Source organism: Cucurbita pepo, chromosome LG12 (genome assembly GCF_002806865.2).
Source record: "Cucurbita pepo subsp. pepo cultivar mu-cu-16 chromosome LG12, ASM280686v2, whole genome shotgun sequence".
NCBI lineage: Eukaryota > Viridiplantae > Streptophyta > Magnoliopsida > Cucurbitales > Cucurbitaceae > Cucurbita > Cucurbita pepo.
Genome location: NC_036649.1, coordinates 7,028,776 through 7,040,977, shown reverse-complemented (window position 1 = coordinate 7,040,977; position 12,202 = coordinate 7,028,776). Strand labels below are relative to the sequence as shown.

At 35.3% G+C, this 12,202-nt stretch overlaps 2 protein-coding genes across 2 annotated transcripts; both read right to left on the bottom strand.

Moving 5' to 3' along the window:
- Positions 1 to 1,150: 1,150 nt before the first annotated feature.
- Positions 1,151 to 3,494, bottom strand: LOC111807534 (putative receptor-like protein kinase At1g80870). The gene has a single exon (XM_023693291.1). The coding sequence runs from the start codon at positions 3,339 to 3,341 to the stop codon at positions 1,242 to 1,244; it is 2,100 nt and encodes a 699-aa protein (XP_023549059.1). The 5' UTR covers positions 3,342 to 3,494; the 3' UTR covers positions 1,151 to 1,241.
- A 3,716-nt stretch (positions 3,495 to 7,210) lies between these two features.
- On the bottom strand, positions 7,211 to 11,800 carry LOC111806352 (protein LOW PSII ACCUMULATION 3, chloroplastic). Its single transcript, XM_023691620.1, has 12 exons — positions 11,319 to 11,800; positions 10,861 to 10,891; positions 10,160 to 10,252; positions 10,012 to 10,074; positions 9,692 to 9,803; positions 9,136 to 9,221; positions 8,619 to 8,677; positions 8,435 to 8,537; positions 8,273 to 8,333; positions 7,981 to 8,063; positions 7,824 to 7,904; positions 7,211 to 7,602 (listed from the first exon to the last, which is right to left on the bottom strand). The coding sequence occupies exons 1-12, from the start codon at positions 11,660 to 11,662 to the stop codon at positions 7,543 to 7,545; spliced, it is 1,176 nt and encodes a 391-aa protein (XP_023547388.1). The 5' UTR covers positions 11,663 to 11,800; the 3' UTR covers positions 7,211 to 7,542.
- Between the last annotated feature and the right edge of the window lie 402 nt (positions 11,801 to 12,202).

Below are 12,202 nucleotides of genomic sequence, written 5' to 3'. Positions count from 1 at the left end.
CTATTTAGTGTTCTTTAGAACTCATGACATATCATACTAAATCAATATGTCAGAGATCTGTTTAACACCCTTAAACCTCAGGAACTTATTTGACACTAAGTGCTGCATTTTAGACACGAACTTAGAAGCTCATGAACAGAATTATATGAGTTTCAAGACTTTTTCTTTGTGAGAAAAAAAAAAAAAAAAGGAAAGAAAAGAAAAGGAGTTAAAGAAAGATGTTATGGGAGTTATAGGGTGATAAAGTGGTTGGCAAAGGTTGAAGTATATACATAAGCTCATCTTTACCACAAGTGGTTGCTTCTTTTGAGGATTGAAAAGGAAAGGCATTGGCCCATCTCATCCATTATGTCAAATTCAAACACAACAACCTTTTTCTTCTTTTTACCCTCACACTTTTCCATTTAACTTTATCAAAATCATATACTTTACACAGTAAATTTCATAAATGTCAACTAATTAAAATTACTCTCAAGTAAAAATATGTCTAAACTCAAAAGAATCTTCGGGTTTCGTATTAAATTATTATTATTGTCTTTATCATCTTTGTTTAACTTTCTTTTCATTGTCAACAAATTTGAATGATTATTATTGTAAATATTGTCTGCTTTGTTTAGCAAATATTGTCTGCTTTGGCCCGTTACGTATCGTTGTCAACGTCATGATTTTAAAACGTGTTTGTTAGGGAGAGGTTTTTACACCCTTATAAGGAATGCTTCATTCCCCTCTCCACCCGACGTGAGAGGTCCAGCGTCCTCACTGACACACCTTCCGATGTCTGACTTTAATACCATTTGTAACAGTCCAAGCCCATCGTGTTAGGTTCGCACAACAACTCACACACTCAATCTAGATGAAGACAAAAAACATAGAGAGAGAAAATTCAAGGAGGAATATTGGCTAAAGTTTATATTCTCTATATTCTCTCCTATTGTACAATATTCCTCCTTGCATTCTTTCTTTGTGCTCATCTAGATCGAGTATGTGCGTTGATGTGCAATCCTAACACACCGCTAGCAGATATTGTTCACTTTGCTCCGTTACGTATTACCGTCAGGCAAACACATTTTAAACTACGATACTGATGGTATTACGTAACGGACTAAAGCGGGCAATATCAACCAACGGTGACCTTTCGAAAAAGCAAGAATTCTCAACACTAATTTAACAGCATATTTCCATTAGTGAAGAAACTGATCATTTCAATGGGGGGAAACAACAAAACAAAGAGCTAAAAACCCCTATTCTGCACTGATTTTCTGTTTCCTCCTTGACCTGCTGAACCATTTTGAAGGTGGTGAAGGAGAAAACTCAAATGGGATTTGTGGAAGCTCCATTTCTCCCTTCAAAATCTTCACAATTTCCCCTATCTCTGGCCTCATTTCTGGCATCTTTTGCAAACATATCAGAGCCAAGTTTATGCACAAGCTTGCTTGCTCCTTGTTATACTCATCTTTCAACCTCTCGTCCACCAGCTCCAACACGTTCCCCGACTGCGCCAAATGCCGACACCAACTTATAAGGTTCGCCTTCTCGAGCTTCATCGGCGATGCTAGAACATGCAACGGTCGTCTTCCTGAGACGATCACGAGTATTAGGACTCCTAAACTGTATATATCAGCTTTCTCCATCAGGAATCCACAACCTCCATATTCTGGTGCTACATAACATAGTGTCCCTCTCATGCTGGTTGTGCTGCTGAGTTCTCTGCTGAATAGCTCCCCACTGCACATGTCACTGCCGATAGATCGAGCGTTCTTCTTCTTCTTCCAACCCCGTCTGAAGCTAAACTCCCCGTCGAGATCGGACTGGTTTGGGTCTTGTCGTCTCGACCGCTTTCGTTGAAGGAAGTAAAACCGTTTCCCCAAACCCAAATGTGGTAGTTGTAGGCTTTTGTTCCATTTGCTGTCTAGTCTTTTCCCCTTGTTGCTTTTCCTGCTAATCTCAGCAAAGTTCTCTTCCTTCCACCATTCCTGCATCTTCTTTTGCTTCTTCTTCTTGTTGTTCCTAGCTTTCGATTCGTTACGCTCCATCTCAGTTGAACCATTTTCGAACCCGAATGCACCTATCTTCGAACCATCATCCATATTCTCCAATGGAACAGAACAATTGCTGCTAGCTTTCTCAGGAACATTCTTAGCTTCTTCATCCCAATTTGGGTTAGCTGCTGGATAAATCTGGCTCCCTATCCACTCCATAACATAATCTTTGCTACAGAGCTCGCCGCTCCCGTCCTGTCGCCACCACCAGTCCTTCCCCCATTGTTTACCATTCCCTCCATCATCAGGAGCAGCAGCAGCAGCAGCAGAATCATAAGGCACAAAACGATGACTCCAATCATCACCATTAACATCTAAACTTGATACCTCCTTCCCTTTCCCATCTCCCTCACTTGAAATATTGGCATTATAACTCAAAGAATTCACATTCAATCCCTTAACATTATAAGATGTTCTACTGTTCTTGGAAGAAGAAGAAGCCTGCAAAGCAAGAGCAAAATCTACCTCCGTGTTGCTGCTCTCCACCGGAGTACCAATGGCCGGAGTTTCAGTATAATCTTGGCTCTTCCACAGCTCTTGGCTCCGACCCAGTTCTTGACTGAACAAATCAACGCCAAATTCTCCTTCAACTTTGATTCTTGACAACCCAAAGTCTGAAATCTTGGCTCGTTGCTCCATATCAAGAAGCACATTGCTGGGCTTGATATCCCCATGAATCACCGGTGGATCACAGCCAAGATGGAGAAATTCCAAAGCTCTAGTAATGTCTAAAACGATGTCGAATCTTGTTTCCCAGCATAACCCACTTAACCCATCTGAGAAAAGCGACTCCTGGAGGCTTCTATTAGGCATATACTCATAAACAAGCACACGTTTGTTCTTTTCAACGCAGTATCCCAAAAGGGTCACCAAGAAAGGGGATCTTAACCCACCAAGAATCTGCAGCTCATTCTGAAACTCCCTCTCTGTTTCAAGAGAAACAGAGTCCAATCGCTTAATAGCTATCAATTTCCCATCTCTCAAAACCCCTTTAAAGACAGTTCCGGAGCCGCCTTTTCCGATTATGTTAGCGGAATCGAAATGGTTTGTGGCCCTTTTGAGCTCTCTGTAAGAGAATCGCTGAAGCTTAAGAGGAGCGCTGGAATCGAAGGGAATGGTTTTGGCTCTGTTCTCAAAGGAATGCCAGAGATGGTAGAGGAAATAGAGAACAGAGAAGAAAATGACGACGGAGGCAGAGATGGTGAGAGCCAAGAACAAGACCTTCGTTCTCGAGAAGAAACCCGGCGGCGATTCTCCGGCGACGGCGGCGGCGGGACTGGAAGCAAAGGGTCTAGAGGGCATTTTGTAGAGAAATCAGCAAATGGGTCTGCAAGAAAACTGAAAAACAAGCATCATTTCATCGATCCGCTTCAATTTGTAACGAAAAATCGGGTTTCTGATCGAGGGGTGATGAAGAATTGATGAAGAACCGATGAAAAAGTGATGAAGAAAGGGGGGGGGTCTNGGGTAGTGGGAGTATAATAATGGGATGAATCGGTGATTAGGAAATGAAGAGTGATGGTGGAGGGACCCAAGAAGGTTTTGACTAAAGAGAGAATTTGTTTGAAATATTTCATAATTGAAAAAGGAAGAATAATGATGATAATGAAAATGGAGGGAAGAACAGAGGAATATATGGATTACAGTGAAGAAGACGATGAAGATAAGTCTTTATAAACACAAACTTTGTCTTACGCGCCCATCATCGTGTTGCCTTCCACGCCTTTGTTCTACCTTTTCATAATACCTTTAATTCTACGTTAAATCAAAAGCTTATATTTTTTTAAATTTGTTTGCTTATATATTTTACACCGATCCTCTAATTCAGCAGTGTGATTGTGACAAGTGGTATCAATACTAGAAATCTCAACACAGTGTGATTGTGATAAGTGGTATCAATACTGAAAGTCTGACATAGATGGGAGAAGGAAACAAAATGTTTCTTATAAGTGCGTGAAAACCTTCTTTAATGGTCGTTAAATGTGAACTTTTCTATTTTATACATAGAATTAACACGAGCGTATAACCCATTTACTTAGTGATTTAGATACTTAAATAAACGAACGTGTTAAAATAAATTTAATGCAAAATTCATTGGCCTTGGATTCCTTGGTGCCTTTTTTATATTTATATTTATTATTTTTACTTTGGCACTCACATGCCTAAAAGCTTTGCCAATTGTACATTTCAATAATTAAAGGGAAACAAAAGGGATTGGTTGGGTCAGAAAAAAATAAGATTTTTTATTTTTATTTTTATTTTTATTTTTGTTTAGTTTCATAATTATTATTTTTTATTATTTATTTTCGTTAAGAATATTTTTCATCTAGGAGGGTAATTTTTAAAAATATATATGAATATCTTAATTAAATGTTTAAAAAATAAATAAATAGAAAAGAACAAAAATTTGAATGAATTACTCGAACAACTCAAATCAAATCAACCAGCAGCTACACATTTTAATTAGGCGTCGGGAAAGATTAACTCAAAATGTTCTCTCTTCATCATCACCAACGGCTACACACACAATTTCTTGACAACTTGTAACCCAACGTCGATAACAACCTCTCCAAATGTTATTTCTACAGTGTCGAAACACGGGTTTCTCTTCTCGATCGTCGTATTACATCATCGGTTGAAACTATCTCACCCGATAATTTTTTTCGCATCGGAAGAGGTGACTTAAGGTGAAACTTTTCTTTCGCTTTGCCTTGAGAAAGGGTTGAAGAAGCAAAGGCAAAATTTTAGAAGGGCCTTTAGGTAAAATAATAATAATATATTAATAATTAAATCTCCATTAAAACCCCACATATTAATTATGTTGAAAGTTTAGGGCTATATAAACTATATAGTAGGCTTCAATCCAATAAAGTTTTATTATTATTATTATTATTATTATTATTATTATTATTATTATTATTATTATGTCACATGCAAAGCCGCCATTAGAGGAAAGGCATTCCCCCTTTAGCTATCAAGAATTTAATATTTATAAACTCATTTTATAATAATTTAATGTCTAAAAAATTTATTACCATTTCAAAAATTATTATCATTAAACTAAAATAAATAAATAATTTAAATATCTTTAATATATATATATATTTTTTTTTTCCTTTTTGGGTAAAATATAAAAGAAAAAGAGAGATGGCGCGTGGTGCTCCTTTTTAAGTTTTAACCGCTTACAATTCTTTAATCATATGGTTAAAAAGCAACCAAATTCAACCATCAAAACTTGATATTTAATCATATGGGAAAGCTTTAATGAATTTGAAATTTTAACATATATTTTTTTAAATATTTATAAGCTTATAACGAATGGATCAACGGCTGGCTTGTTATCGTCGTTAGCCTCACAATTTTAAAACGCGTCTATTAGGGAAAGGTTTCCACACCCTCCCCTCTCCACTCGATGTGGGATCTCATAATCTACCCCCTTGGCCTCGTGTTTACGAGAAAGAGGTTTCCACACCCTTGTAAATGTTTTAGGAATTAACATTTTACTTTTATTAAAAACAAAAATTTGAATAAAACAATTCGAACAACGGAACCAATCCAACCCAAAAAGTTTGTGGTTGTGGTTGGATTATGTTGGATAAAAGCCCCACATCAGTTAATTTAGAGAATGATCATATGTTTATAATCAAATAATACTATCTCTAAGGCTTTTTGGGGAGCCTAAAGCAAAGTCACGAGAGCTTGTGCTCAAAGTGGACAATATCATACTATTGTGGAGAGTTGTGTTCATCTAACAGATTGGACTGAGTTTAATATAAAATGTATAAACCTAAACTGAGAGACATTTAATAACACTACAACATTCGGTAGCTACGAGAGTATTAATTTCACAACTTATGCGATATTTAGATCTAAATAGTTCAATGTTAAAATGAGATACATTTAATAATACTACAACATTAAATAGCTACGAGAGTATTAATTTCACGCTTTATATGCGATATTTAGATCTAAATAGTTTAACGTTAAAATGAACCGAAAGAATAAAGTAAGGAAGAAGAAGGGAGTGATTGGTGGAGACCACAAGGAATATTCCATAATTTAGGCAATAATAATAAAATTAAAAAAAAATAAATATATATATATATATATATATTAAATTGAAATGGTCTGTTCCGTGTGATGTGTGCTTTGTTGGTAGTGAACAATAGAACATGCTTCTGCTGCTCAATCACTGCTCACCCAACTCAGAAATAACGTGTTATCTCCCATTTTCATCCATTTATATATCTATATTTATCTATTTATTTATTTTTTCCTTTATTCCTTTTTTTAAAAAAAATTATCTAAATTATAAAGGTAATTTTTTTTAAAACGTAAGATTGAAATATTTGAAAAATTATATACACGTTCGAATCTCGTTAATATTTAGATTTAAATCTAATTGATAAAAAAAGATATGTTTATATTTTGTTGTTTTTAAGGTTGTGGGAATATGGATATATATATTTTTCAATCATTAAACATAAAAACACGTAATAATAATCTATGGAAAATGTCGACGAATCAAGAAAAGAAGGATATGAATGGATGGGGACCAAATAAAATGTGACATGTTTGTGCAATTGGACCAACCATCATCATTTTATTTTAGTACATAACTTTTTATTATTCCATATTTCAATTATTTGTCTGGAAATAATATGTAATAATTGACCATATATTTATATATATATTAGGTAATATTTCGGCCTTGTTAAATTAAAGTTAGTGAAAAAAAAAAAATTAGATTTTTGATGGCTGAATTTGAAGGTTGACCAAGTCAAAGTTATTAGTAATTAGATAATTAATATTTTTTTATATGCTGATGTAATTGCACATCAATCATTATTAAAAATTAATTAATTGGTTGACTTTGAGAGGATGAATTAAATACATTATTATTGTCGTTAATTGATTGAAATAAATTGATTAAAAACTAATTTAAAAATAAATATTATTGTATTCTCATTATCTATGTGTCCTTTTTTTCTTGTTTTAATTTATTTCTAAGTCTGCTTTATTTGTTAATTACATATTTAATATAGTTATATTGATTTTGCTTGTAACTGTATTACTTAATTGATAATGTATTTTATTTATTTATTTATTTATTTATATTGGTTTAGTCATTGGCAAAAAAAAAAAAAAAAAAAAAAAAAAAAAAAAAAAANGAGGTCTAATTTATACTTTTTGATGCAACGTGAAGATGAACAACACATTATAATTCATCGTGATTAATAAAATGTACAAGATTACTTTACCTTGAATTTTAGAGGTGAATGAGCTTGATTCAAGTTTGTGGGAGTCTTCTGAAGCGGTGGATTGAAAAGAGAGGTAGATTTAACTTTTGAGATAGAATTTCCTTTTACGTGATTGTGCAGAGAGAAAGCCAGGAGAGTCTTTTAGAAATAGGATCATTCTGGCATCTCATGTTTGAGATCATCGATATCGTCTCTCCGAAAATGCAAGTGTCTGAAGAGGAAATAATCGATGCTCGAACTGCTCAACTACGCCATGCCGAAGATACTTCAGAGTCATTATCTTCTTCCCACCAAGTGGAAGCCTGCAAAAGTAGACTAGATTTCATGAGTTCCACATCCTATCTCCAATCGAACAAAATCTCCCACACTTTAACTAGATGCGTAAACTCGAGCTTAGTTCAACTCGACACTAAAATTAAAATCATTTCCTAAAAAATACAAACAAAATATGATGCGGATTTCTCTTCAAACTGCTGGTAAATTGGTGGAGCAAACAAGAGATAACACAGAAGGAAGAGGAAACCTTGTAGCCCCTGCGAAGAAATTCTAATGAGCTTCCTTGTTCTTCCTGTAGTCCAAGGACCCTTAGTAGTTCTTCTTTGGTCTAAATTACAAGCAACAGTTAGTCCAGAAACACCAGACAAATGATTAAGTGCTAAAAGTACTTCAATTTTACATACTTCACCAAGGGTGAACCTCGTCTCACTCTCTGCAACGCAAGCATAAGAATTATCTGCTTGTTTTAACATCACTTGCCAAGGTCCTGAAAGTATTATGAAGGATGAACAGATGTGGATATAAAGATCACATAACCTATTTCAATGACAACATATTGATGTAAAAGCAGATGAATCTATAAGCTTAGCTAGCGAAACTTAGAGGTTGGCGACCAATTTGGATTTTGATAAAGATATCAAGAGAACTAAAAAATAAAATTATCCAACGGGAAGTTCAATGAAACAGTATACGCACCAGGGTATTGACGAAACAATGCTCCACTGTAATTAACAATATAAGGTGCTATTGGTACTGTCTTGATAACCCCCAAAGAGAACCAAGAATAGAGAATTTAGTCACCAAATAATAATAATAATTATATAAAATTAAAAAGGGTTTCAAGGTGAGATCCAAGACCTTAGAATACTCTCTGATTCTAATGTAAAACACGGGGATAAACTGAGAGAGAAATCGATAATGCAAATCTTTGGGGGGGAATCCCAGTAAGCCCAAGTCTGCACTGTAAGTTTTCAAACTTATGATCAATAGTTGCATATGAACCCAATATCTATCAAAGATGGATGAGGAGGAGCACCATTACCGCAAGGTTTCAAGTTCTAGATTAAACATCAGGGTGGGGATTGACGAAGCAAAAGTTTCCTGCAAAAAATCCCAAAATGAGTCACCGGGAGTACAGGCAAAAACTAATTAGACCAAGCCAAATGAAGTTAACTTGGTGTATAAAAATGTCACTTAGAATGTCATAAACAGGTCTTATTCAGTACTTTCACATCCTCAATATGGAAAAAGTATTATATAACCATCGAATCCACCATCAAAGATGGCATGATAGCAGTTCTACAATGGTAATACCAACTAAACAAGAGCATACATGTCCTCTAAAATATTAGTATTCAGTAGACAGCTGAATCATAATCAATGAGAGGGATACTTTTTAAGAAATTTTTTATAATTTGTACTGAAAAAAAAAACAGAAATTAGCATAATAGAACCAACTCGAGAAGAAATCGTGATAACTTCAAATCAGAAGCTAATCAAGATATGCCATTTGTTCAACCAAGTAAATTGCTATCTTGCAATTAGCATAGACATCATACCACATACTTCTCTATCATTGCAAGTTCACGCGTGCTGCAATTAATAAATATGTACAGAGATGGAGGTTCACTAGAAGTCCAACGACCTGCAATTCAGATGGATTGTGAAGATTGAGTAATCATTAAATGATAATGTTTGGTCCTCGAAGGAAGCAGATAAAAAGATAAATGATTGTAAATGTAAATATCACATAGTATGGCCCTGAAGAAGAAAAACGTTTATATCCACAAAAGTGAAGGGAATGAATAGGAAGAGGCAGTTTTCAAGTTTATAAATAGCTTTCTCATATGAGAATTAAGTTCAATCACTTTTCATGTGGTATTTCTTTTCTTTTCTTTTTTCTCTTTGAAATTTTCTTTTTTTTCCTACCATTTACCTTTTCTAAATCAAGGTTATTACAGTCTATGAGTGTAAGTTGCAGTCTTGCCGCAATGATTAGGGTCATCTACTTGCAAAATGCACTTAATAGCGAAATACATGGCCATGACGTGCACAGAATAAAAAAGAGGACAAGAATGTGAAACATCTTCTGAGATCCATGCGTATATAACCAACCTGCATTCTCGTCTTCAAAATCAAAATCAAGGGTGTTTCTAATAGATCTGAAAAAAGATGTGACAGGTCCAGCAGGAACATCATCTAGGGAACTTATGGTTATTCCATCAATCTGAGAGATAAAAGGGAAAAACAAATGAAAAAAGCACATAAAACGGAGACCAGGATTTATATTGTGTGGACAAACATGCCCTCGATTAGCTCTGCATTTCTATTGTAAACAAAATATTTACTTCTTACCAACAAGGCAAAAAAATGTCAAGCAGGTACGATCTACATCGGACAAAAGAAAATTTTTCTTTAAAGAGTTAACTTGTTACCGAGTCGAGAGCTGTTTTGAACAACTGTGAAGCTCTGCCTTTGTCTGGCTTATCTGGAAATACCTAAAGTTACAACACGAGTACTTAACAGCTGCACTAACTTCAGAAGAGGTTTGCAATATATATGTGAGTATATATAGTTGCTTACAATGCAAGATCTAGTTCCTCTCTTTTCTTGAAGATTCCTTGCAACAGCCAGGGAAAGTTGAATATTTGCATCAATGAACTCATCTGAAGATCCCTTGACATATTTAAAAGTTTTCTCAAATCAAATGAACATGTGCTATCAACAATCCAGAATATTGAAAAGAACCTAAACTAACATAATTCTGAATGTAACCCATGTAATATACTATTCACAACTTTTCAACTGGTTTCATCGCACGGAATACTATATTCTATATTCACGGCTTGTTCATACAAGAAAAATACGCAAATACAACCGAGTTAAATTATAAAACAACCCTATGTTGACTGAGTACATTCATAATCGAGAGTTAATATGAGCTGCGAGGTACATTGTATGAAGATTCACGATGAACTACTAAATATGTAAGCAGGTCTAGTTCCCCTTCTTTTCTTTGAGGTTCATTGCAAGTTGATTATTTGCATCAATGAAATCATCCAAGGATCCCTTTACATGTTTGGAAATATCCTCAAGAAAAAAGGGGGAAACATGTCATGTCAACGAACTAGAATATTCATATGAACATTTGCATATAACACATTGAGGTGCAAAACCAGAATAGAGGAGAAAACAAACGGCCTATATGGGGAATATTTTAATAAATGAGAAGACATAATGTTCTGAGCAGCAGATTCCATCAAGAACAAATCGGAGAAAGATACCTTATACGAGGAAATGTTGCTAGGCAGGGGTCTGAATATAAGAAATCCCACCAAAAGGGAAAAAACAAAAAACAAAACAAAACGAGGGTTAGAAAATAATGAGAATTATACTCAGAAGAACAACTTATAAATTCCAGAATGAACAACATAATTCTCGTAAGTTGCAAAGACATTCAGAAATAATTTGCTTAAACGGACTGCGGTTGGAGTCTCAATTTTCAAATTTTAAATTGGGTCATCTGCAAGAAGAAAGCTCCGAAATAAAACTCACCAGATTATACTAACAAACGCACGACCGATTACGATACTCGAGGCAGGGGGATTAACACGAAAACAACGTATAGCATGGTAGTAGTAACTCTAATGCTAACTTGCTAGAGCAGTATTTCTCAAAAGAAAGAACCTAATAGGATTGAGAAGTAAGATCATCCATAATCATAGAGAAAAAGAAAGATTACGGGAAATCAATCTCCAAGCGCATCTTTCCATCCTCCAGAGCATAAGCAAGAGAATTCGCAGCATCGGAGACTAGCACCTCGTAGGTTTTGGGCTTATAAATCGGAACTCCAGCCTTAGGATCGGAGCTCCGAGTAACCGGTGCAGCTCGTTCTTTGTCACTGCAGTGTATCCTAAAGCAAAATCCCGAAGTCGCTAAAGTTTGAGCGCCAAATAAACTGGATCGAGTAGAACGCCGTAGAGCACTGAAGGAAGAGGAAATAGGAGAGAAGAGAAAGTTGCTGTGAAATGGTCGAACCAGAGAGGGAATGTGCGGTGGAGAAGAGAGAAACGCCATGATCGCCATGGCTAAGCTCTCTGAAGTTCTCAGTGGAAGTTCAGTCGCCGGGGAAAAGACAGCCGGTCGTTTGGATGAGACGATAACGAACTTGAAGATGCCACTCCGCTATTTTCGCGCGGGTCCTCTCTCTTCTCGAATATTTGCATTTTAGCCCCTCAACTGCTCGAAATTACAATCAAGATACTTCTATTTATAACTATTTTTAAAAAAAACATATTTGAGAAGATAAGTCTTTTGATTTTTTTCATTCATAATATGTTAATTAAAAAAATATTACATGTTTTTTAATTTTTTAATTTTTAATGAGTATTCGAACCATGCATGTTAATTAATTAAACTTCCACGCTAGCTCGAGTTAGACGAACTTCTTTCCAAGCGTGGAGAAGAGAACTTCAGGTCTCTAACTCTCCAAAGCTTTAACGGGTCCAAATTTTGACGAACTTTTGCACAAACGTCGAGATAAACTTTGGAAATGATGAACTTCGGGTTTGTGGTTCTCTGAACTTCTAACCGGTCAAAGTTCGGTCTAAACACATAGACGAACTT

Bases quoted from the DNA above. Each gene is read 5' to 3' on its own strand.
- LOC111807534 (XM_023693291.1), bottom strand. From the start codon at position 3,341: ATGCCCTCTAGACCCTTTGCTTCCAGTCCCGCCGCCGCCGTCGCCGGA.
- LOC111806352 (XM_023691620.1), bottom strand. From the start codon at position 11,662: ATGGCGATCATGGCGTTTCTCTCTTCTCCACCGCACATTCCCTCTCTG. The intron at 9,222-9,691 runs GTTGGTTATATA...TCTGAATTGCAG, and splicing joins TTTTGAAGACGAGAATGCAG to GTCGTTGGACTTCTAGTGAA. The intron at 7,603-7,823 runs GTTTCCTCTTCC...CTACTTTTGCAG, and splicing joins TTCTTCGCAGGGGCTACAAG to GCTTCCACTTGGTGGGAAGA.